The 27,095-nt window shown below is 40.7% G+C and overlaps 1 protein-coding gene across 1 annotated transcript in view; it reads right to left on the reverse strand.

Moving 5' to 3' along the window:
* Positions 1-25,152, reverse strand: part of LOC137396356 (interferon regulatory factor 2-binding protein-like B) — a 29,075-nt gene extending 3,923 nt beyond the window's left edge. Inside the window, exons 1-6 of the mRNA XM_068082594.1 lie at positions 24,464-25,152; positions 11,053-11,216; positions 10,119-10,292; positions 6,962-7,132; positions 3,653-3,956; positions 1,475-1,539 (exon numbers count right to left, since the gene is read on the reverse strand). Of these exons, the coding sequence (XP_067938695.1) occupies positions 1,475-1,539; positions 3,653-3,956; positions 6,962-7,132; positions 10,119-10,292; positions 11,053-11,216; positions 24,464-25,028 (1,443 nt within the window). The 5' untranslated portion in view covers positions 25,029-25,152. The remainder of the gene's footprint in view (positions 1-1,474; positions 1,540-3,652; positions 3,957-6,961; positions 7,133-10,118; positions 10,293-11,052; positions 11,217-24,463) is intronic.
* Between the last annotated feature and the right edge of the window lie 1,943 nt (positions 25,153-27,095).

Here is a 27,095-nt window from a genome sequence, read left to right on the forward strand (position 1 = left end):
ATGAGAGCATAACTCTTTATAAGTTAATACATATCAGTGAGTCCAGCTTCAGTTGCATTATATTCATACTAAGCTGAAAGAACTTATGAGAAATGTATGAAACATTGTCTGCAGGAGTCTGAATACTGTATGACATGGTAGTAGAGTTTTAGCTATTTATTATAGCAAGGATCACGCCTATAGCTGTTCATCATAGCAAGGATCACAGCTACAGTCATGCTCTCTACTAACAACAAAATGTCACCTCAAACCACCTAACTTCACACCAGACCTCTTCTCACATCTCTTCTCGCATGTGAAGAGCAACAGGCGCCATATCAGTACTAAGCCACCAACATCTGGAGTGAATCAGACACGGCCCTATGAAGCCTCTAACTAGTTTAACTTTCTGCCGAGACCTTGATAAAGGTGACAGACTTTAGTTTGCTATCAGATTTCAGCTGTCAACGAGTAAATCTTGCAGCTGGTCTGGTTATAAAGAAAGATGCTATTTTTTATACAAGCTGAAGGATTTACTCTTAACACCAATTATATCTATCTCTATCATGGTCAGGCGCACTGTTCGACAATCACGACCTCATTAGTATACTACGATTCTAATTGAAATAATCTTGCTTGTTGGGATGCCAGAATTGTACTTGGAAGAGAAAGTACTATGATTATGTATTTGAGGACTTTTCAAGGGAATCACTTTTATATATCAGCACTGCCACTCGGCAGCACTTGTATGATTTCACTGTCACAGGGCAGTATTATCCCATTACAGAACTGTCACAGAGCAGCAACATCATGTTACAGAACTGTCACAGGGCAGCACCATCACGTAACAGAACTGTCACAGAGCAGCACCATCATGTTACACAACTGTCACAGAGCAGCACCATCACGTTACAGAACTGTCACAGAGCAGCACCAACATGTTACAGAACTGTCACAGAGCAGCACCAACATGTTACAGAACTGTCACAGAGCAGCACCATCATGTTACACAACTGTCACAGAGCAGCACCATCACGTTACAGAACTGTCACAGAGCAGCAACATCATGTTACAGAACTTTCACAGAGCAGCACCATCATGTTACACAACTGTCACAGAGCAGCACCATCACGTTACAGAACTGTCACAGAGCAGCACCAACATGTTACAGAACTGTCACAGAGCAGCACCAGCATGTTACAGAACTGTCACAGAGCAGCACCAGCATGTTACAGAACTGTCACAGAGCAGCAACATCATGTTACAGAACTGTCACACATCAAACTGACTAGCAAACTATCAAAGCTTTGCCTAGACTTCAACTTAGAGATTTGAGGATTCGCTTAACTTTATGAAGATATATCTATAGTCCAGGTTAGTAGGTTTCCTATTGCAAAAATAAACTACGGTTGCCGACAATCTTGTTGGTTTCGTGCCATTTCTGAAGCTTTATTTTGCATACGGTACACTTAGTATGTACAAGTATTAAACATACCTGAGGAGAGGTAAAGGAAAAGCCATTAGTGGGTGTAGGCGGAGCCAGTGATTGTGTTGAGGTATCTGCAAGAGGAAGATGAATCAGCACCATTAATAATAGAAAAACAAAAAGTACTGGATAAAGGAATAAAATTATTCTAACTTTGTAAACTGGTAACTGAGTTGAAGCTCCCTCTAGTGTTTATATCTCAGCCGAAGCACGATATTTCTCCATATAGCCACATGGGTCAGAGCAGAATGCAGACAATTAAAGCCAATCCAGCCATTACTTGCCTTAAATGGGGATTCAATATTATTCTATTGTTTTCTGCATCCTATTTGATTTGATACTTTGCAACAAAAGCACATGTTGCATCAGCTAATAATACAGCGTCCAATCACATACGAGCTGAACCAAATTTATTCCGCTCAGTAGTAACATTTTACAGTCGCTTCTCTGAACTGAAACTTCAAACAGAGGTTTCAGTTTATTTGTCATCTGTCCATAGCACTACTAGGGTAGGGGATGGGAGGAGAGGGGTTACAGTTACGTAGAGCGATTGTGTGAGAGATATTACCGTATCATATTGCCAGCTGCAGTTTCACGTTTAGACAGAGCACGAGTCACACTTACCTCGCTAGTCACAGAGATTTTGGCAAACTTATGACTGACTGGTAACAAAAACGGCTATACTAAGTTCGTCTTTTTATTATCGTTAGTCGCTTTGTATGAGCTTTTTGTAATAAAAACCCATATAATACAAGACGCTTATGTAAAATGTATTTTAAAACAATTTCTGAGAAGATTTTGCTGCAAATTTTGCATCTCAAAATAGGCTGCCATGAGATGCTGCTCTTCGTTAAGAAATACAGTGGTTCAGAGCTTTAACAAAGAGATATGTTAATCCGCTGATTCAAGCAAGACAGTTCTGGTGCCGCGAAGAAGATTCCCATCCGTGCATAATGTATTTCGTCTGTCCCCAAGCGAGTCCGTAGGAATTTCCTATGCCATGAGTAGCCATGCATATTGAATTGCAAACGACGCGCGATGGATGATTCACTCTCGGATCCACCCATTGGATAAATTTGTTGTTGAGACTTTTTAAGAAGATGATATGGGATAAATGTGTGACAAGACGAAGGCATCCTGGTCATTAATAGCTGAGTACAGTGATAAATGGATAGCTCGATATCTAACACTGCAAATACTAGTGATGGGCTCAGCTTCCACATCCTGCTAAGCCATCTGTTTAAGGAGTCGTTCTCACCACACTCACACTGCTCGAAGCAGTAACATACCATCAGTATGTAGAAATGCTGGTGAGATTTATTCCTAGCATTTATTGAGAGCCTGTGTACCTGATACAATTCTCTAGCAGTGGCGGAGGAGGGCGGTACTAACATAGTAGTGTAAGATCTAGGTTTCTAGCCGCGTACTGGAGAGGTCAGAGAGTGATCGAGGGTAGACAACAAGTAAAAGCAGAAATGAATGATGAAAGGACAGTGGAAAAAGGCAGACAAAGTATAGGGCTTGAAATCTTAAATGAGATTGAATAAGGTGATAAGCTGGTTTAAAAAAAGTGCTTGAGAAGGAAGTGGGGGTGTAAAGAAGTAGAGAAGGGATATTGAGGAAGATGGAGGGAGTAGAGAGATAAGAGAGCTATTGAAGTGGAACAGTAAGTAAAATAAAGAGAAGGAAAAGAATGAGTGCCAAAAGTAATAGGGAAAGACAACAACAACTATATGACATATATGAGTGAGAGGAGGACTAAGGCTAAGCAGGGATTTGATAATGGAAAAATAGAAAACTCAAAAGGAAAGGTAGGAGAGAGAAATAAGACGCGTAAAAAGGGGAGAGAAAGGGGGTGGAGAGAAGGGGGGCGGAGAGAAGGGGGTAGAAACTAAATGGAACTAATTTATGCATTTGTTGTTGGCATTTCAGCTCGTAAAACCATTGCTCTCATATGCTACTCGTGCGTCCAATCAGATAAGGGACAGACAGGAAATAACATGAGTAGACTTCAAATCATCAGCTTATGGATAATTACGCCTGAATTTTTTACATTCTTTGCTCGAGTAAGCCATTTGCAGGCAGGTGCTTCGTGTCTGCAGCAGCATATGTTTTTAAACTCAAGTTAATTACCAAGCAAACAAATAATACCAAAAGTTCAAGGTGAGAGCGGATAAGCTGACTTACATGGACTTTTGAGGGGAGCCTGAGTAGGGCTCGGCATTGCTAGGGTGAGACTTGTAGGTCGTCTGGCTGCCGGAGATTCTGTTGACAGCCTCTTAGGAGGAAACGCAGCCATGTCAGACATATCGAGAGCCATGACTTTTCGCTTGCCACTTCCTGGAGATGTGACAGCTGCCGGACTGTTATTCATGTTATTGTTTGAGTCTCCATACAACTTGCTCGCTGATAAGTTGATAGAAAACTTAGGAAGGGTCGGAAAATTAGGATCAATTCTTGGTACAGGTATAAGCTCTTCTCTAGCCGATTCCTGCGTAAACAAAGTTTATAATATATTTCCAATAACATTAGTTTCCTCTTGACCGAGTGAAACTTATTTTAATTGGCAGCCTTAGATTGGAATATTAATAGATTGCAGTTGAGAGATTCTCGTTAGACACAACACTCTAATTTGACACGAGGATCAAGTCAGCAAGACCAAGTCATGCCATTGTCACGGGTTGTGTATGTATCACAGTCATGCTATATATTATTACGTGTCCTCCATTAGAGTCATTTGAGCTCTTGGCGAGCTTCATCTCTTCTTCTCTCCTATCACCATCTTCACTAAGATACATTCTATTTTTCAGATATCTCTATACTAGGAACTTTTATAGTAAATATTTTTACAGACGTTGCGTGGTTAAGATAAGGACAGAAAAAAGAGTAAGGATATTCTATCTTGTGCACTGAAATGCTGCTCTATTGGTAATTCTTCAAAAGTTTGATGCAAATAAAATGCAATAGTGAAAAATTTGGGTGGAAATAAAATAGTCTTAGGACTTTTCTATTTTACTCTTTCTAATTCTATAGATTTTATTTGGACTATTATTGTATTTGGTCTTATAGTAGTACACTAGTATGCTGACAGTTCCGTGTGCAGTGAGAGATCGTCATGTGTAATAACTACGTGCCCAATTATTCTTAGGCGTGGAAATATGGTCAAGTAGTGTAGATGGTAGCGATATTAATTGTTTTTTAACGCTCTTAGCATGGCTTAGGACAGACAAACAAACAGACGGCTCCTATTATAGTAAATATTTTTATGTGCTGGTTCAAAATGACAAGTTTACAACCAAGTTGAGAGAGATGATAACTCAAAACTTCCTTGCATAAACGGTTGACTCGACTTTTGTCATCAGCGCCTTTCCACTTGTGATAAACAGAAATCTTCTAAGCTGATATGATTACTATAAATATAGCTTCCATGGAATGATCCGTACTTTTAACCAATCAGAGGCAGAATAAATTGTAACTCGATTTTGATATCAATTTATGTTGTTTGAAGATTTGTCTCTTGAACATCTGTTAATCAGAGCGGTAAAGTTGAGTCGGTCAGCAGCATCGGTTTACAGCTGCCCCAATTTATGCCCTTTTATACCAGACTTGATTTTCTCTGCATCTGTGTTACAGGTTTCAGAATTTTGTGTCAACTATGCCCAGAATATTTGTATTTATCTTTCCACACATGATAAACATCGTTTTTTATTTCATACGCTATATCCATCATCATATGTTTCAGCTATTATGAATTTTCTGTTACTACAACCTTCAATTCACTATTCAGACTCCTCTGCTATACTATTAGGTTATCAACTTTCAAAACACTTTTGTTCAACTCACTCAATAATTTCTAATTTGTCTTTTCAGTTTGTTTCTCTTTCCGCGAGTAATGAAAGACACCATTCTGTTGATGATTATAACATAGTGTATAAAAGTTATACGTAAATCCATAATACACGATCTAAAGGAGTAACACCATTTGCCAATGATGCAAACAATGACATCACGTCTTCCAAATAATTGTTGCTTTAGAAATCAATATCTGAAAGATAAAACCTTTAGCCTTCATTACAGTTAAGAGGGTTTGAGTGTAGCTTTAGACCCAGCGTGTGATGTAATCATCTTTCTTATCTACTTTTCGCTTATCACACTATCATACTATGTGTATTCCATGATGTTTCTATGGCTCACTAATTCGTTTCAACGCAGCAGCGCTTATGATCTTAGGTGAAGTGCGTGGAACCGTTTTGTGTCACAAAGAGCTGTCTTACCTTCCGGTCACGCTTCAAAGGTGTGTCACTACTCTTCGTTAGATGGTAATGATTTATGGCATATTTGGTACGTAGTTATTGCAGGGATAAGTTTTTAACAAAGTAAAGAAGATATATCTATCGACAAGTAGGTGCAGCAGCTCTTTCTCCTATAAAACAGGTTTAAAGGTGAACTTACACCATTGAAGTGGTGCAAAGGAAAATAAAATCAATGTAAAGCTGAGACATCAAGCTTTAATTTGAGGTAATTAATAATAGTTTGAATGAGATCCTGGCTTGGAACATTCAGATTCGAGCGAAAGTGTGACGATAAGGTCTATAGTAGCACTTCCAGAAAGAGGCTGACAGAATAGAGACGCCTAGGAACGCAACCGATACCAATAACAAGAGAAACAGAGGCTGACAGAAGAGAGACGCCTAGGAACGCAATAGCCGATACCAATAACAAGAGAAACAGAGGCTGACAGAATAGAGACGCCTAGGAACGCAGCCGATACCATTAACAAGAGAAACAGAGGCTGACAGAATAGAGACGCCTAGGAACGCAGCCGATACCATTAACAAGAGAAACAGAGGCTGACAGAATAGAGACGCCTAGGAACGCAGCCGATACCATTAACAAGAGAAACAGAGGCTGACAGAATAGAGACGCCTAGGAACGCAATAGCCGATACCAATAACAAGAGAAACAGAGGCTGACAGAATAGAGACGCCTAGGAACGCAGCCGATACCATTAACAAGAGAAACAGAGGCTGACAGAATAGAGACACCTAGGAACGCAGTCGATACCATTAACAAGAGAAACAGAGGCTGACAGAATAGAGACGCCTAGGAACGCAGCCGATACCAATAACAAGAGAATCAGGGGCTGACAGAATAGAGACGCCTAGGAACGCAATAGCCGATACCATTAACAAGAGAAACAAACAGTCGCGCAACTAGTTAAATTAGGCAACTAGTTAAGCTCAGAAGATAAACTCTTCTGAGCTTTTTATACGCTTTCAAGTTTTGTCGATTTTAACTTTGAAACATCCTGGCAGTTAGAATACCTCAAACATCAAAATTAATGAACAACAAACCACCTCAAATGATAGAAAAAGACAGATATTTTCTGTTAAAATCTACTAAAATTTCGCAAACGCTCATCTTGAAACAACGCTTTTGTTGTCTCCCCATGCATTTTCATGGCAATGACTAGCGCTTCATGAAAAAATCTCTCACCTTGAAGGACCTGACAGCCTCTGGTAATAGGTCTAGGATGAGTCGCCAGTCACCGATGTCAGGTTGTACTTCATACTCAAGGTATTTGAATCCTGATGAGAGGGTACGACTCATCTCCCTCAGGGAATTCTTACACATCTGCTTGGCAACTCCTGATGCTGACGTGTAAACCTGAAATAGCCAAACTGCAGCCGTACTTTCTTCTGTCATACACTCTGCTGCTGTACACTCTGCTGTCTAACACTTTGCTGACATACACTCTGCTGTCATACACTCTTCTGTGGTACACTCTGCTGACATACACTCCGCTGTCGTACACTCTGATGACATACACTCTGCTGTCGTACACTCTGCTGAAATACACTCCGCTGACATACACTCTTCTGTCATACACTCTGCTACCGTACACTCTGCTGCCATACATTCCACTGTCATACACTATGCTGTCAACACTTTGCTGCCATACACTCTGCTGACATACACTCTGTTGTCATACACTGTGCTCCTGCACACTTCGCTGACATACACTCTGCTGTCATACACTCTGCTCCCGCACACTCCGCTGACTTACACTCTGCTGTCGTACACTCCGCTGTCGTACACTCCGCTGTCGTACACTCCGCTGTCGTACACTCCGCTGTCGTACACTCCGCTGTCGTACACTCCGCTGTCGTACACTCCGCTGTCGTACACTCCGCTGTCGTACACTCTGCTCCCGTACATTCTGCTGTCTTACACTCTGCTGCCATACACTCTGCTGTCGTACACTTTTCTCCCGTACACTCTGTCGTACACTTTGATTTGGAAATGTATATTAAGCTAAAAACCCTCTTGGTATGATTTACTATCAAATACAAGCCAGAAAGATTTTTAACATTTAGTTCCAGTGTAGCAGCTGATGTCAATGTCTACGGTAAGAGCAGATGAGCTGACAGTAGCCAGTGATTTGAAGGTTAATGGTTGACAGCTACTGTATGAAAAGGTACAGCAAATGAATCATAGACATAGAGATGACAGGGATTGAAATATTCTAGGTATTAGAGAAGGTTGTGGTGGAGCTTCGGAATGTTGGTTCATAATAGCCAAAAAGTCATCAAAAAGATCACTCTTAGCACGAATATGAGATTCCGTCGAGAGCTTTGGATATATTCTTAAGGAATTAAGTCAGGCAAAATATGTCTACTGAAATAACTGATATCTCTATTGAAATAACTGATATCTCTATTAAAATAACTGATATCTCTATTGAAATAACTGATATCTCTATTGAAATAACTGATATCTCTATTAAAATAACTGATATCTCTATTAAAATAACTGATATATCTATTGAAATAGCTGATATCTCTATTAAAATAACTGACATGTAAAGAAAGTTCAATATCAGTTAAATTTTTGCTTTGCATTTATCAAGCATATTTAAATTTCACTAAAACCACAACATGTGAAATATTCCACTTTAACTGGGCTAAAAATAGAAAGACAGACCGATTTGTCAATCTCTGATTTGTCAATCTCTCTCGTATACTTCTATATATCTCTCCTATATACATTGATGTGATATGAAGTATTGCATACTCGGTAAGCAAAATGCATACCCTAGTCATCAGTATTTCAAGGTCTCTACACACCGGGCAGACCGAAGAAGGCAGACCTGTAATTGGCCTTATCATAAATATAAGCGGCGAATAGGCTATTATTGTATAAAAAATGTTATGACAGTACAAATTGCTAAAATTTGCGTGTCAATTCTTAGGATGATTCATCAAATGACTTTGAACCTGTTGGACATTCTGAGCCTTTCCAGTTGAAAACTAGAAGCTGAAGCTAGTTAACATGCCCATGAAGGAAGCATAGTCATAAAGTGATACTAAACTTGGGCTAAAATAGAGTTGAAATTGGGCTCAACACAGGCTAAAATAGAGTTGAACTTGGGCTAAACTCAGGCTAATTTAGGCTAAAATAGAGCGAACTTCAAGCCGAATATCCACTATGCCCCAACTAAAAAGAAAGAAGTCAATGAAATACGAGGATTGACCTGAACTACTCCTACTATAACTATCCTTCTCTCTTCTTATCTAGTATCCAAACCTATTCCATATTTGTTTGTACAATCTCTATTTATAGATCACTTCATAAAATCTCATTCCATTCATCCATTATTTTGAAAATTTGCCTACTCGATGTGTCATTATACATCAGTTTTCTCTCGGCGGTAAAACCATCCCAGCGTCTATCGCTGTTGACGAGTTAGCAACATGAGGAAACCACGGTGGGTCACATGATTGATCTTACAGAAGGCACACCCATCTTAATCTTCAACCTCAAGAATATAAGTTTGACGAACGAACGGTATTAACGAGTACAAGGTAGCCATCGCCTTTTCTCTGAGCCTCGCCAACTATATAACAATACTATTGTTAATCGGCACCCCAGGTAACGCGCCAGGTAAGATTGCGGGTAATAAAAGCGAAATATTTCATAGACTGACTCATGATGACGATGACAGCGCTTGGCAGACGAGATTACAGCGGACTTTCGTAGGTTAGAAGGATGTGAAGTCACGGATTGATCAGGCTGTGATAGAGAAAATGAAAGATGATTTATTGTTGAGTCCAACTCCTGCTTGGTGACAGTAACAGCGGTTGGTTCAAGCATTAAACATGAATACACCCAGCATAATTACCACCTGGGTCAGGCCTACCGCTAGCGAATGCTTGCTTGAGTTATTCACCTTTTTCATAAAATAATAACCTTTCCAACCGCTTTTATGCATTTCTGACAATAACCTTATAAAAAGGCGGAGAACATCTCGACATTTTTTAACTTTGACTTAAAAATAGCCTTGAAATAACCTTGACTTTAAAAAATTTTTGTCTTTTCATTTTTTCCTTTTGGCAGGTAATGAAAAGCAGGACTTTGTTGATGATTTCTTAAGCTAATGAAAAAGTCCTACGTACATACATAATGCACAATCTAAATAAGTAACACCAATTTTCAATGATGCAAACAATGACATCACTTCCTCCAAGATCACTTACTAAACAGAGAGTTCAGCTTCGGAGGCCCAAATAGTGAGATAGAGTGAGTTTACTAAAGATAAACCCAAGGTCAAGACAAGGTCTGACAAAGAAAGGCTTAGGCAATGATTACAAACCTGACCAGAGCCGGTAGGGTACTCGATATATAGCTTCAGATCATACTCTGTGCCTGTCTTTAGACTCGCATCAACTGCAAAAACTCTGCCTTTCTCCTGGTGGGCCTTCTTAAAGCGCACTTCAAAAGGGGTTGCTCTAGCTAAGGTCTGCAGGGCCTTCACGACATGAGGAGGCTAAATAACAAAAATGTAAATCTTGGAGATCTTCAGCCAATATCCGAATAGTATTGAGACATCGCTGTCGAAGAACTCATTGATATTCCACAGTGCTAGCTATCGGCACTAACAGCTACTATTATTGATTACACTGCAGCCGATATGTAAGGACACTCTGGCTATATTATACAACAGTAGAATTTTTGTCTGGATATTAGGAGTTACTTTCCCCTGTTTTACGTTAATACAACCAAGGGTTGAATTACATAATGGATAGAAAAAACCAGAAGTAATACACATTTTTGTTGTTTTTTCAAGTTAGAGCTTGTGTTGACAGTTTTACATTGGTCAATGAAATAAATCTGCATGGCTTTTTTGTTTCTTCTGGTTAGTAGCACCAACTAACCAAATGCTACACAACTCCATCTCATATGCAGTTTATCAACATAGTAAAGATTCATAACATATAAATCTGATTCCAAATGAATGAACAAACTATAAACCACCCATAATGCAATATAATTGAGTGTGATGCGCCACCCATAGGCAAGTACTTTTCACTCACAAATATTAATATGCCTAATATGTGTGTTGCCAGCATAATTATGCCTTTGCTACCATTGTATCTCTAGCAAGCATACATACATCATTTGAGACAAAATGATAACAAACCAATACACATGAGGAAATTTTCTCTATGTAACATTTGAAGGCATAGAACACATGAATAACCAGCACCCTTCGTAGAGACTGCAGAGAAAGGGGATTTCTAAAATACCTTGCTGGAGTAGTCCAGTGTGAGGGGAGCTGTGAGAGGTTTGGATTCTTCACTAGGAGTGCCAGGAGAAGATGAATCCTCACTAACTGCTGAAGGTGGACTTGTAGAGAACCTGTTCCAGTTGACACAGCTAGCTGTCGCAGCCATCCTGGCAGCAATCATGCCTGAGAAATTAGACGAATCGGGTAATACATGGAGAGTTTCCAAAACAAGATTGGGCGATGTAGGTTCTCTTGACATCACGGATATGCAGAAGTTGCCAACTGCCGGTTATGGTCAGCATAGAGTAGTGTAAGAAACCATGAACCCTGAGGGGCAGGACAGATATAATGTATGTAATGACTACTAGCTTGTCTGAAAGATAGATTACCCTGTAGTCCTAGGTTGTAATGAAGATAGGGTTTGAGCCTTCCGCCCCATTATCTCTTCCAGGCAACAGCAGAAAGTCTCGGCTTAGCAGTTGGTACAAAATAATTAAATACTAATTGGGATTTAATTGCTTTCGAAATTTTTTCTGAACTGAAGAATTTTGCAAAAGGAAACCAATTCCGCCTGCGCATGGTTGGGTAGAAAATAATCTACCTGTCCTTGGTTGAGTTGGGAATAATCTACCTGCTTGGTTAGGTCAGGAATACTCTACCTGTGCTTGGTTGGGTCAGAAATGAACTGCTTCTATGTGTTTGTAAGAGATATAAGCAATCAAAGAGGAGAGATAGGGGGAAAGGCTACTTGCTAAGGGAAATCTGTTACAGGACCGACAACTTCCTTTTAATTTGAAATGATTGGTTCTTCAAGTAATTTTTAGTTAGCCAACTCGCGTGTGCACAATCAGTTACACAGAACAATGACAAATGTGGAATGTTTTTGTAGTTATAAACCTGCCTACCACTTTTCAAGATGGAGTGCAATTATAACCTCAGAATCTTCTACTTTTAATGTTTTTGATAAAACTGCGAATAATTGAACATTAGTTAAGAAAACTTGTATCACTGATACAATTGCGGGTGTTTTGTTTCTCAAGCCACTTTCTCGGGTATGAAATGCTGAAAACTGAGGCTACATGTACAATCGCAATATTACAAAAGTCAGTAAGATTCATTATCATTCATTTTTAAATTTTTTGTAATCCCTTCTTAATACAGCATGAAGTAAAAATAATATTTAAATAAAACTATTTTAGAAATGTTGCAAACTATGCGAACGGCAGCGCTCGTTTGCATCATTGCATTAAAGGCAAACTAAAAAAGGCTAAACATATACAGCAACGAAAAATGTTGCTATTTCCAGCTCAAATCTCAGATCTCCGCCTGCCTTCTCACCGAGGTGTTCTCTCTTCATACAAGGAAAAAATTGTATCATAATCCTATACACTTGTGGGCTAGAAAGTTAATCCAGGCAAATGCACATGAAGGTCTCTAAACAATGCCATTGTCCTCTATGGACTCTGTATTTGTTGGTCTGGCCTGAGGCATAGGTGGCTACCATTAAGCCTGGTTCCCATATCAGCCTCAAGCACAGGGGACAGCACCGCAGAGCTATCAGCAGTGTAATGTGAACCTTTGCACCGAGTACCGCGGGTAGTTGCCGGCGGTCAACGCAAGAGTTCAGCGCTATTCGACTTCCGTCAAGAGCCGCAGGCAAAACCTTCCCAAAATGCACTGTACGAGTGAAGGTCAGCACTTTCGAGATGGAATAGCTAGCAGCCATTTTTACGCGATCACCAGTGACGCAGCTTTATGTCAACATTAGCTGCTGAGCCATGCACCACAAGTGTTTTGCTGCGCGAGATTACCACCGGGTCTAACCTTCAATATGGGAACCATGCTTTAGGCATTATGGTGCGGAGGAGTCAGGTGAAGGGCATGACAGGAAGTGCCAATAAGAAACAGACATGGCTTGACCTGAGATTCAGACGAGTTCTTCACTAGTGAAATCAGGGTATTGTTACAGACCACAATGACCAATATAATAAATACCTCGTGTCATCTGACAGTCTTTGTAAACAGAGCCCTTGCAACTCTATCCCCTTACGGTTTAAGTTGGAGACAACTGTTTTCATTCAAGAAAAAGCACTTTTTCTCCAACACAAACCCTTGACCTAACAAGGCTCATGTCGTGTCAATGCCTCCGCTTTACAGAACGGAGAGAAGCTGGTTAGTTTAGCTCGTGTGCAGGTGTGAGCGAATAACAGGACACAAAAAATACTTAGCTTAACTTTTTTTACGTTAAGTAGCTCAAATATCTTACAAATACTGTCACATTGAAAGTTTGTCCACAAATGTTTTTGCTTGAACTATCACGCTATTAATTATCATGCCAAAATGTTTTAATATTATGCAAAGAAAGTGGACTTCAAAAACATGCCTTCAACTATACTAGCATATGGAACGTTGTGAATGTTCTTGGAACAAACCTATGCAATACAAGTTAGCATCCAGGCCTTGTTTGACATAAAAACAGGAGGTGATAGGTAGCATGGCCAAAGTCTGACCTAGTTCCTGTGGCTCTAGAGCTTTCTAGAAAGCCCTGGAAGGCGTGAAAGACCAGCGGTATAGGGAGGCATGACTCTTTTGGTCGTGAGTTAAAGGCCAGGCCTAAACGGATCTGACCATACTGAAAGGCTCTATTGTCCTGCGGGCACCTTCAACCTCACCCCAAATAGCGGAGTCATGAATCACATTTAAATAGGCCTAGTCTCTGTTCCTGAGGATTGTGTTGATAAAGCCCTAGCTATGCAACAGCTTAGTCTCAAGAAGTGATTCACGTTATCAGGTTGCGTAAGCATGCGTGGCCCGAGATGGTTTGCACAGCGATAAGACTGCCTCAAGTGGGCTTGTACAAACAGTCTCGCTGCTATACATCGAGTTTCTGCTGAATCACACTCTGTTACTGGCTTCAAAACAAACCCCGGCTACGCTGCTCCCATCTCAGCTCATTTGAAGAACTGATTTCCTACCTACTTTGTTTAGTAAGAGGGAGTTAATGGTTGGGTCAGTTATGAACTGGCTGTCGGGAGAAAGACAAGGCCAGGTTACTACCAGCCTAAAGGAAGTTACAGAGTGTGTTGAATAACATAATATAATAATAATATAATAATAATAACATAATATAATCTTCACTATAATAAGGGTCGTGTCTGTCTGTTCATCTGTCTGTTCGTCTGCCTGAAGCCACGCTGCTAGCGCTAGGAAAAAACTATGCATTGTACGAGAAATAGACTCTGATATTCAGCTTGGTAGACGACTGCGCTTATCAGTCACCTTGCAGCATAACGGAATAATTGTGCACATAGTTATTGCACATCACGATCTTTTATGGCACATGGAACTGTCAGATACTAGTATGCATTATGCATGTAATACAAAACATTTAAAATAAATAAAATAACCATTCCTTTTACCAGTTGATTATTACATTTGTGTTTAATGAATGAGTAGGAATGGATTGCAAAGGATCATGGGTCATACTAATAAATGAAACGTTGGACTAGCTAAAAACAATTAAGGCCTACTAATGATCATTTGTCTGTAGTCTATCAAATTTCTATAGACCAATGCATAGATGCAAATAGTGCATTGGTTCATTTCAATTTACCAATATTTTTGTGATTCGTAAATTTGAAGCTACAACGACTGGATGAACAGACAGACTGTAACTTAACCGGGATGTCTAAATTCTTCATTCTATCAATCACGGCTGCAGAAATTGTCGTGACATTTTCTGAAAAATTGATAGCAAAAATAATAATGCGAAAATTGCATTCGCTAACCCTAAACTGTCCAAACACAAGCGAGGACTCAGCTGTGTCTCACCAATCAGAAGCAAAGACTCAACTGCGTATGACCAAAAAAGGATTGAGCATGATCAAAGCAGTTCGGTTGCAAGTTTTTTGGCTTCAGTTACTCCCTGTTCCTTTGCTCAATCGATGCTTTTGGCATTAAAACTTTCAAGCTCGGTTGCGGTGTGGTCACCTTTTAAATCGCCAACTAATTCGTCCAGTGATTGGCTGCAGACCAGCAATGATGCAAGATCAGGCTAGCCGTGGCTGGCTAGTCCTGCCGGCAGCTCTGCGCAGTCGACTATTACAACTATTTGGCAATTGTCCAAGACTATGGGGAAGCTATGCTATATCGCCCTGCACTGCCAAGCTATGCTTCCATTCAGGAGCTCACCCAGCCTGTCCATTCACATGCTGATAGCTACTGCATGGGCTTGCGGTTAGTATCAGTAAAATACCCACGGACTTCATTCACAATCTCCCCGCATGTTTCACACACTTGGTATTCCAAAATAACTAAATCTAACAAACAGACATTTTTGACAAAAAGCTGGTTTGGCTATTACTTGTACAACTTGCTGCCGAGCTCAGAGGTCAGCATAGTTTAGCTTTAGTCATTGCAAAAGAATTTAATGAAACAGCATTCAAGCTCACTATTGAGCTTTGAACAGAGACGGGTTTTGAATAAACACTGAACCCAGTCTAACATTCCTCGTGGATGATTTCACTGCACAAACGGGCGAGTGTAGGCAGAGTTCTTCAGCATTTCTAAAGAGTTGTTCCGTACTAGCTCTGAGATCCTACCCTCTCTTCATTCACCATCACCGCCATATTGAGCGTAATTGATTTGCTATGCTGGTGATTCGATGATCTCTGTTTACGAAGGTCATATATTTGTCAGCAACATGTCATATGTTTTTCTTCACCATAAACGCTGCAGCTCTCGCAAGAGGTATTGCCCAAACTATAGATATTGGTTCTAGTTTTAGATATTTATTTAGATGTTAGGATAGCATACCACCCAAGAATACCACCCAAGAATACCACCCAAGAAAATGCAGAATCTTTCCCATATTTCTAAAACCAGCATTCCTGAAGGCTGTTAAACTTGGATTTCCTTCCTGGCCACCAGCTGTAGGGAGAGGCAGCATTAGCAGGTTGTCATGCCGATTGACATACAATCTTGTGGTCCATGAGTTCACTTCAGTGTCCGGTGGGTAAATGTAAATTCCTTTGTGAGGAGAACATGGAGGTGCAATCTAGTTGAAATGCCATTGTCTAACTAGGTGAGTAATCAGAAATATGGTGATGATTAGCGCAGGTTTGTGCCTTTGAATGCCAACGGACAGCTCAGCCTTCTCCTTTTAGCGAACTTTACCATTGCCACGTAACATTGTCACCATTGTCATTTGTAACTCTCACGCTGACTCTCTAGATAGGCTGGGTCAGCTGTCCTCTCCAGTTGACGAGTATCATTTGTCAATTTTTCATTCATCGTAAATTAATTTTTAAAATTGGGCGGATTTAGGTTACAAATGAGAATGGTTGACTTGAAAGTGGAGAGCATAGCGAGACGATATGTTGAGCTGGCTGTCTGTCTGTGAAAAATGGCTGACATTCTTAGAGCAGTCTGGTCATGCTGCCGGCTAGATGCCATTATCCAGGTATCAAACAAAAACATAAACTAGAAGAAAGAGTAGTCAGAATTATTCACACGTATCTGAGAGAGATTCAAAACTTGATAAGACACCATAAATTTAAACGTTTTATAATCATTTCTGGCAAGCGATCGTTTCATTTCTTCATAAAAAAAGAATACAAAGATCTGGTGCACAACCAAGCGGTCTATTAAGAAGGCATGATATGCCTATTGGCTGTTCCACTTGCTGCTTGTGTAGCCCTGTCTGCCCCAGCGGTCCTCTAAGCTAAAAAGCTTGCACCCATCTCTAGAATGTGCTTGCGCATTTTTTAAATATGTGATTGAAGCGTTCACAGCTTCGAGCATTCCAAATTTGGGAAGCCCCATTTGGCAGATGAAGACAAGATGAATGCATCATCTCTTTATGATTAGTGTTAGCTCTACCCTGGCTCAGGTCCCTTCTCGTAAGGCAGCACTCTTTCAGCGTAAGGCAGCACTCGTTTAGCGTAGCAGGCTGCCTACGCTAAGTTTCTGTAACGGTGCTGAGAGCGCGGGAGGTGAGGAGAGGAGGAATTACAATAATATTGACAAGGTGTATTGATTGGAGAGAGAGGCAGCGCTAATGAGGGCTATCACCGCTGCCTACACTGATTCATCAGCATAGAGGCTTGGCAGCGCTCTGTTTCTGCTGACTCTGTGGCTTGAGAGGAAGTAAAAAAGAGCTGCGTAAGTCAGCTGCCCAGATCTGCTAGACCCTCTAGGGACTAGGTAAACCGCTTCCTGTAAGCGTATAATAGCAATGGCAGCCACCTATATAGTAGTTCGCTGACAATGACATTACGCACAGCTACCGGCTCATGGTAACAGTTTCCACGACTATCGTTAAATTTGAGTTTTCAAAACATTTGAAAATATAAAATCAGCAACTTGTTGCATTCGAATAAAACATAGCTTTTTATTTACTAAGAAGTCACCGCACAAGAATTGTTAGTGTCAAGAGAATGTATGAATTGGTTGAAGGAGTACCGGGTGATTAATGTAACCGTCACCTCATCGTCACCTCACCCTACAGATCTCAAGACAACAGTCGGGGATTAGCGGAGACCACCTTCTTAGCAGTTGAGATTATCGGTTCCCTCCTCGAATTACAATCGCCATTGTTGAGTCATGCAGATTATTAGCTCTCGTGAGAATGAGGCTCTCGCATACCAAAAGCCTTGGAGATTATGAATCATGTGTTTACAGCGAGACTAACCAAATATTGTTTAGTAGAATCATGGTGCCAGGTCTATTATCTGTAAACAGGTGATATCACCCTGATACCATGAACTGGCTGCTCAGAGAATGTGCAAAGATAATACTTTGTTTGGCCAGCCATCACACAGAACAAACTTTTGATTTTAAACAATGTACATGGTTTTAAGGGCTTCCATTCTATGATGACCTTTGATGTTGGAGAAACATCTACCATTCTATGCTGGCTTAGGATCTGTTCCTACACCCTGCATCTGTCTCATACCTAGTGTCTGCCTCATACCTCGTGTCTGTCTCATACCTAGTGTTCGTCTCATACCTCGTGTCTGTCACATACCTAGTGTCTGCCTCATATCTTGTATCTGTCTCATACCTCGTGTCTGTCTCATACCTAGTGTTCGTCTCATACCTCGTGTCTGTCACATACCTAGTGTCTGCCTCATATCTCGTGTCTGTCTCATACCTTGTGTCTGTCTCATACCTCGTGTCTGTCTCATACCTCGTGTCTGTCTCATACCTCGTATGTCTCATACCTAGTGTCTGTCTCATACCTCGTGTCTGTCTCATACCTAGTGTCTGTCTCATACCTCCGTGTCTGTCTCATACCTCATGTCTGTCTCATACCTCGTGTCTGTCTCATACCTATTGTCTGTCTCATACCTTGTGTGTCTCATACCTAGTGTCTGTCTCATACCTAGTGTTCGTCTCATACCTCGTGTCTGTCACCATACCTGCCAACTCTCACGCATTGGGCGTGAGACTCACGCAATCACCCCAAAGAAAAAATGAAAATGCGTGAGAAATGCGTGAGATTTTTGCCCCAATTTCCACAATTTTATATATACTATCATTGATACATCAATTGCCCCAAAACAAAATCTCACGCATTGCCCCACTCTTGGGTTGGCAGGTCTGTCTGTCACATACCTAGTGTCTGCCTCATATCTCGTGTCTGTCTCATACCTCGTGTCTGTCTCATACCTTGTGTGTCTCATACCTTGTGTCTGTCGCATACCTAGTGTCTGCCTCATATCTCGTGTCTGTCTCATACCTCGTGTCTGTCTCATACCGCGTGTCTGTCTCATACCTATTGTCTGTCTCATACCTAGTGTCTGTCTCATACCTACTGTCTGTCTCATATCTCATATCTGTTTCATACCTCGTATCACGCACATGACAAGTAGCTGATCAAGAAGCAACATACAAGAACTGCGACAAGGTGAGGCACAAGGAAAAGCCTATTCCATATTAGGGTGTTTCTCTCACCAGAGTATAACATGAATCATAATGCAAAGATGACTGAGTACCCGAGAGGCAAGTAATTAGTCGTGTTTAATTAAAAATACTTGACAACCAAGTACCCGAGAGACCTCAGGAAACTGTAGCCCGAGGCAACGACTCCTACAATCATTGTGAGATGTTAACTCTTTGACAGCTGCATTATTCGTTTTGCCCAGTGCTACTGTGCCACACTTTTTTCACTCAAAAAACACAAAATTTTGTTTTCGCTCTTGCTTTGTTATTACCTGGTCTATCTAGCTCAAATTAATAGTACATGAATATAACATGTAATTCAACATATAAGAATTAGTACTTGTCTTTGGTGACTTCCTAGTAAACCAGTTGATGCCAAATACAAAAAGCCTTTTTTTTAAATAAGAATACAAGTCTGGTATCTCGTTCATATTTCATAAATGCTAGCCTTTTGTTCCTGCTAGAAGTGTTAAGTTAATGTGAAAGCAATTTAGAATAGCTAAAATAAATTAATGCAGAGTTATATAACATAATATAAATATTAATAATATAATAATATAGTCCTAAATATAAAACAAACCAGAAATGGAACTTGAAAAGAGCGTAAGAATGTCTGACAAATAGACTTGCCACTCTCAAAGTATGATTAACAATAGCGGAAACTTTCCAAGATTGAAGACAATGAGCACTCCAACAACCATAGTTTTCGAATTTAGGCTAAAATACATTGTAGCAACGTTAGACATGAAACACCAAATTAAAAATGAATGTCTTTTTATAGAAACAAATGGTTTGGATTATAGACTTTTGCAAAACATCGTTTCTTCTATTGGTGAGAAAAGCATTTGCCAAGCGCAATATCGTTTCCTTTTAATATTTCAAAGATGTTTAGTGGTTTATACTGTGTTGGAACTTGGGTTAAGAAGACTGTCACGAAGTTTCGAAAGTGTTGATAATTTTTTTTAAAAGCTTTTGCAATATCGCGTATAAATGGGTGTTATTTAGCCATTATCCATTTCTTTTGCTACTGTTGATAAATACTGGTCTTAACTGTATAATACTGCTTTACAGGAAATCTAAATATATTTCTATTGTAAATATATCAGCTTTGTAGATATTTTATAAAGATACTATGCTCTTTCACCAGTTGTTAAGTTTCGTCAATTCTGTGCCACTGCAGATTCGCAGAAAGGTGAAGTTGGCAGTCGGGTTATTGAAGCTTTTGTGCCGAAATGTGAAAATGGCACCCAAAGGGTTAACTGCAGACGCTGATGCCTATTTTGCTTAGGGAGCTAGCTTGCTGCCAACTAGAATGCTGTAACTGCGGTTGCTGCCTATGTAGGACTGATTCAGGAACGGACAATCCATTCGCCTCATACTATAAGTAGTCAGTGCTTAATGCTGCTATCATATGTAGCTGACACACAGTTCTTGCCCTCTTCAGGCTAACTTTGCAATGATTGGCGGCAACTGTACCGCCCCCTTCTGGTGCGTTAGAGAACACGGTCTATGTGTTTTACAAACTGCTTGTTGCGCTTGCTCTGCTAAATCATTACACGGGAAGTTAAAAATAGTTGGACAGCATTGCAGATTACTAGCGACCAAGTGCATATATAACATCCACCCACAAGACAGCCTTCCATCTGCCACTACACTTTTCTAACCTGGAGCCGCTAGCTGAAAGAGTGTTTTGATGGTTCTTATCCTTGGAATCTTTAGAAAGGACATAGTTTATATATCTATGAGAAAGGATAATTCAATGCGTGCAAACTTTCTATTAGACGCCATATTTTGATTGAGCCAAAGCCTATTCTGCACCATAATCAGTTTAGAAACAGAGCTGGAATTGCACATATATATATATATACTAGCTGTGCCACCCGGCGTTGCCCGTGTAATAGAAGAGTATCTGGACAGAAAACTGATTTATATTTAACATATTACAACATTTGCCATTCTAACTTTCAAACTACATATCATGAGAAAAGTTTTTTGTCTTATCAACAATGAGAAGTAGTGAGAGTTTTGCTATTAGGCAGTTTAATAATGTGAGCGAACAGCCTCTCGTGACGTTATGCTGTGACCCGCCGTCATACGTAAAGCAGTTAGGTATTGCTCTGATATAATGCCTTATATTGGCAGACTAGCAATTCGACTTCCATAGTCCAGTAGGCTAGACGTAAGACTTATCATCGGCTTGGTCCGAGATTGAATCCTCTTCGGTTCGAAATATTTAATTCAAGATTTTAAGATCTATAGCCGGTTTTCCGACTTAAATACGATGACAAACTTTGAGAAATGTATATATATATATATATAAATCTAAGTGTTTGTGTTTGTTGAAACCCTGTGTCCAGTTGTAGCAATTAAAAATTTATCAATAAAAAATCCACACATGACTGGATTTCATCTCGAGACCACCACATCTTTAGGCGAACTTAACCATTAAGCTACACAGAATACAATGGATGCATTGGGCCAATAGTCATTACATTGGTTAAGATACTCTCACTTAGAGGGCTCGCTTGGGGTGAACAGCTGGCACTGTTGACCGTTACCCGTATTGATTGTTAAGCTGGCCCAAATCTTGCGGGATTTTAGTGAATATCTAACTTTCCAGGTAGGTTGCTCAAATTGATTAGGTAATTATTCTACTACCCATGCAATGCCGGGCAATCGGCTAGCCTTTGTATATGTTTTACAGCAGATGTGCGTCCAGTACATGTGTGCCATACTGTAACAGCAGCTGTGCGTCCAGTACATGTGTGCCATACTGTAACAGCAGCTGTGCGTCCAGTACATGTGTGCCATACTGTAACAGCAGCTGTGCGTCCAGTAGGCCTACACGTAGGCCATGCTGTAACAGCAGCTGTGCATCCAGTACATGTGTGCCATACTGTAACAGCAGCTGTGCGTCCAGTAGGCCTACATATGGGCCATGCTGTAACAGCAGCTGTGCGTCCAGTAGGCCTACATATGGGCCATGCTGTAACAGCAGCTGTGCGTCCAGTAGGCCTACATGTGGGCCATACTGTAACAGCAGCTGTGCGTCCAGTACATGTGTGCCATACTGTAACAGCAGCTGTGCATCCAGTAGGCCTACATGTGGGCCATGCTGTAACAGCAGCTGTGCGTCCAGTAGGCCTACATGTGGGCCATACTGTAACAGCAGCTGTGTGTCCAGTAGGCCTACATGTGGGCCATTCTGTAACAGCAGCTGTGCGTCCAGTAGGCCTACATGTGTGCCATACTGTAACAGCAGCTGTACGTCCAGTACATGTGTGCCATACTGTAACAGCAGCTGTGCGTCCAGTAGGCTTACATGTGGGCCATACTGTAACAGCAGCTGTGCGTCCAGTAGGCCTACATGTGAGCCATGCTGTAACAGCAGCTGTGCATCCAGTAGGCCTACATGTGTGCCATACTGTAACAACAGCTGTGCGTCCAGTACATGTGTGCCATACTGTAACAGCAGCTGTGCGTCCAGTAGGCTTACATGTGGGCCATACTGTAACAGCAGCTGTGCGTCCAGTAGGCCTACATGTGAGCCATGCTGTAACAGCAGCTGTGCATCCAGTAGGCCTACATGTGTGCCATACTGTAACAACAGCTGTGCGTCCAGTACATGTGTGCCATACTGTAACAGCAGCTGTGCGTCCAGTAGGCCTACATGTGTGCCATACTGTAACAGCAGCTGTGCGTCCAGTAGGCCTACATGTGGGCCATACTGTAACAGCAGCTGTGCGTCCAGTAGGCCTACATGTGGGCCATACTATAACAGCAGCTGTGCGTCCAGTAGGCCTACATGTGGGCCATACTGTAACAGCAGCTGTGCATCCAGTAGGCTTACATGTAAATCCTATGTAAAGGAGTGCCAAAATGTAAAAGTGTTCTAAAATTTTGCTGGTCATCTAGTAGGCATCCAGATAGATGATCATTAATGGGACACTTCAGGTATGAAAGAAAAGTGATAAACGCAATTGCTCTTTAGTTTTGGAGTCAGTTTTGTTGATGATCCACATATCGATCTCTGCTCTTAATCATAATGTTAAACAAACCAGATTTTTCCCTTGGAATTTGATAGCGGCCTCCGCCATGAGTGAGAATTTACTAATTACAGGCATGACTAGTGATCTACTAGTTGGCACTGATCCAATAGCCTTTGTTAAGCAGGGATAATTTGTAGTTTTGAACCTTGGCTGACTTGACTATTTTGTATTTATTGAGTATTGTATTGACCTGTACCTCTCATCAGCATTATATTTCTCCTTTCATTGAGCAATTGTACTATTATATCATATTATTTATAATATAATAGTATATTACATAGAATATAGTAGCCTAAATTATATTTAATTATATTATATTATTTATAATATAATATATTAATAAAATTAGTTCAAACAAAAAGTAACAAAAATAGTTCAATAATAAGTCATTATAACGTTTTATAACTACACTACATTGAGTAATTATATTTGTCTCAGCGATTTGGCCCGACCAAGCGAATAGTAAAAATAACTGTAAATGATAAATAAAAAGTAACTGTAGGAAGTTTGGGAAAAGTCACGAGACGAGTGCAGTATTGCAATAAGCAGTTTTTTAAACTGTTAAAAGCAAAAACTTTTTCCTTTTCACACCAGAGACTAGCGAGCTGTCGAAGTATTTGAAGATCAGCCCCACATGATACCAGTCAGCAGCAGGCCGCGCAGACTAGATTACGCACAGCAATGCCTGGCTTTTATTCACTTAGCTATTTAAGCACTGACAGCAGTTGGCAGGTGGCTGTGAGATATGACTGACACAAAATGCAACAAATGACAGGTGAAGCGGGTTTCTCTCTATCACACCAGTGATACATTTAACCTGTTTCCTTGGCATATGATTTATGGCTATATCTTTCATAACAAACCTTCTAATTTTTATTTATGCAAATGAGTTCCAAAATTATCATTTCCCTAGCAGGTGAGTAGACTGACACAATACTGAGAACAATAGAGCTGATGAGCTCTGAATCATACTACTACAATTGCGAAGGTGGTCAGACAGTGCGGGTGCCATCCTCTCCCCTCCTTATATGACTCGTCCTGATTTCAATTGGTTATAATTACTCGCAGCTAAATTTTGCTCTTGTTATTTGCAGAATATTGTGTATTGCATCCTTTTAGGGCCAATGATCAAACCAGATTGTATCAGATCTCACTGAGAGAGTTGGAGACTCTGAATAGGCCAGCAGTATTCCACCAGAGAAACTCCAGACACAACTTGTTTATACGTTAAAATACAGAGGCAGTTGTTGTCAACCAACTCTACAGTTAGGGCATACTATGGGGGTGAACGTTTCCGTTTCACAAGAGTGTGTGAGTCAGATTTGACACCTCACATCAAAATACTGTAATAGTCGGAGACAGGTAGAGGTTACAACCTACAGAAGTGTTACCCTTGTCCTTACCCTTACTTACAGAAGTGTTACCCAGGCTACTCACCTTGTCTATAGGCCAGACTGGCAGCGGGAGACATCAGAGGCTGAGTGGCGGTGACTGACAGCGAAGACTGGGAAGCGGCGTGTACCGCTCCAAATCCTCTAGCTGATAGGTCCAGGAAGGAGGGTGGAATACTTGAATTCTGTTTGCCTTCCCGTTGAAATTGGAGTGCTGCCGGAGAAGGCATTGAGTCTTTTATAAAACCGGGGAGGTAATCGATAGGGGTGGTTGGCTGCGTAGGCATGACCCCTGTTGAAGTCAACTTTTCCTGAGATATTCCTGAGTGTTTGAAGGGAGATGTGCTTGCTGGGCTTTTGTTATAAGATCGGGATAGTTTTGCATTTGGGTCACTACTGTAGTCATTCTTCAATAGCCTCGCCTGGTCTATGATAGTTTCAACGCGGTCGCTGCCTTCGTAGTTGACGCAGCCTCGACAGACTACTTCTGTAAATTCACGTAGCAGCGTCCATGGCCACTTATGAGTATCACAAAGAAAACACTGTTCCCTTTGCTGAGAGGAAGTGGCTGGTGGTTGTCGAGCTAGCGAGCTCTTGTATGCTGTTGCCATAATGTTGCTTCTCAAATATGGTTCTTCAAAAGTCTCTTAACCAGATGCTGGAACAGCTCTCCTCCTTGGTTTAATAATATGCTCTCCTGGTCCTGCTAACTCCAGGCAGTTTACTATGGCTCTGAGCCAGGGTACCTGTGCAGTAACTTGTTCCACGCAGCACAATACGCATTACTACCATGACGAATGGGGAGCGCTGATTGGATAGTGCGCTACTATGATGACTAATCGAATTCATTCAATGACACACAATAGCCTCGGAGTTTGCGATACTCTCATGTAGAACACCTATTGTATCGCCCATTCAAATGGCAGTATTTAAAGATCAAGACCTCTAACGCGGTTGCTAAGCAATGAAGATCGTGAAAGGCACGCGATCAATACGGAATAGAAGTGTAAAGAGCTGAAGTGAGGCTTGATAAAACGAATTATCATTTGTACGCAAGGGCAGCCTTACTCACGCGGTGTTGAATTGCATAATCTGCCTATCTCCTAAATAAGTTGCACAACTTGCTCTTTGCTTGTTGTAGTTGTTTAGAGAGTGAATCAGCAAAATGCAATATAATCCTAACAACAAAATTGGGATGGACACCTGACCAGAAAAAAAACATGTAAAACAAGGTCATGACCTCATCTTGAAACCCTCCGGTATTTGTGTACTGTAATAGGCATTATGCAAAGTTGAACAGTTTAGTTCATAGTAAATAGTACATTTATTATTTAAAGGCACTAAAACTATCAAATAAACAAAAGATTATTTAAGATCTCTGCTGGTAGAATTGTATCAGAACATGCGCAGACCAACAGCATTCAAGTGGTACACAGTGTAAACAGATTCAACAGAGTAGAGAGGAAGTTGTGTGTAGGGGCCGATATAAGAGAAACCTTTAGACATCGTCATTGCATATACACGGCGGAGGAAGTTGTAAGAAGCTGCTGTGCTTATTTCTATATTTCAATAGAACTTTCATAAAGAAGGAGAGAGAAATGCTTTTTTTCTCTCTCCTTCTTTTCTCAAGTACGTATGACAGAGTGTAATCAATAGCTCCATGTCTGCGCTGTTCGGTTAGTATTTACCGGCAGGAGACAACTCCATGAGTGCAAAGGTATCGAATACTAGTTGAGTGGTACTGGTAAGTTGAAAACCAGCTAAAGGGGGTAGAGGTGGTGCGCAGGCATTGGTTGGTAGAGAGAAGCTAGAACCAGTGGAGTCATACAGAAGAGTTGAACATCTCTATTTGGTGTGACACATTACCATCCAAATACCAGAGAACACAGGAGACAGCATATTATGGGTATTACTTCAGTGAAAACACAGGAGACAGCATATATGGGTATTACTTCAGTGAGAACACAGGAGACAGCATGTTATGGGTATTACTTCAGTGAGAACACATGAGACAGCATATTATGGGTTATGTCATGTCATGTTACTCCAGTGCAGCCCCCTTTGCTATGTTCCCATGATGCAGTTAATCAGCAAGATAGAAACGGCAAAATCAACAAGTCAAGCCACTTTTGCTACTCGCAAATTTTTAGCAAATATTTCATGCTTGCAAAAAAGAAACTGGCACTTGCAAATGAATAAGCTGCTCAATTTTAAACATTTTCCACAGTTCGGTCATTCTTATTTTGATTTGAGCAGTTCCAAATGTGTCACTATGACCTCTGACCTTTGGTATAGAATGTGTCACTATGACCTTTGGTATAGAATGTGTCACTATGACCTTTGGTATAGAATGTGTCACTATGACCTCTGACCTTTGGTATAGAATGTGTCACTATGACCTCTGACCTTTGGTATAGAATGTGTCACTATGACCTCTGACCTTTGGTATAGAATGTGTCACTATGACCTCTGACCTTTGGTATAGAATGTGTCACTATGACCTCTGACCTTTGGTATAGAATGTGTCACTATGACCTCTGACCTTTAGTATAGAATGTGTCACTATGACCTCTGACCTTTGGTATAGAATGTGTCACTATGACCTCTGACCTTTGGTATAGAATGTGTCACTATGACCTCTGATCTTTGGTATAGAATGTGTCACTATGACCTCTGAC

Source organism: Watersipora subatra, chromosome 5 (genome assembly GCF_963576615.1).
Source record: "Watersipora subatra chromosome 5, tzWatSuba1.1, whole genome shotgun sequence".
Lineage (NCBI taxonomy): Eukaryota > Metazoa > Bryozoa > Gymnolaemata > Cheilostomatida > Watersiporidae > Watersipora > Watersipora subatra.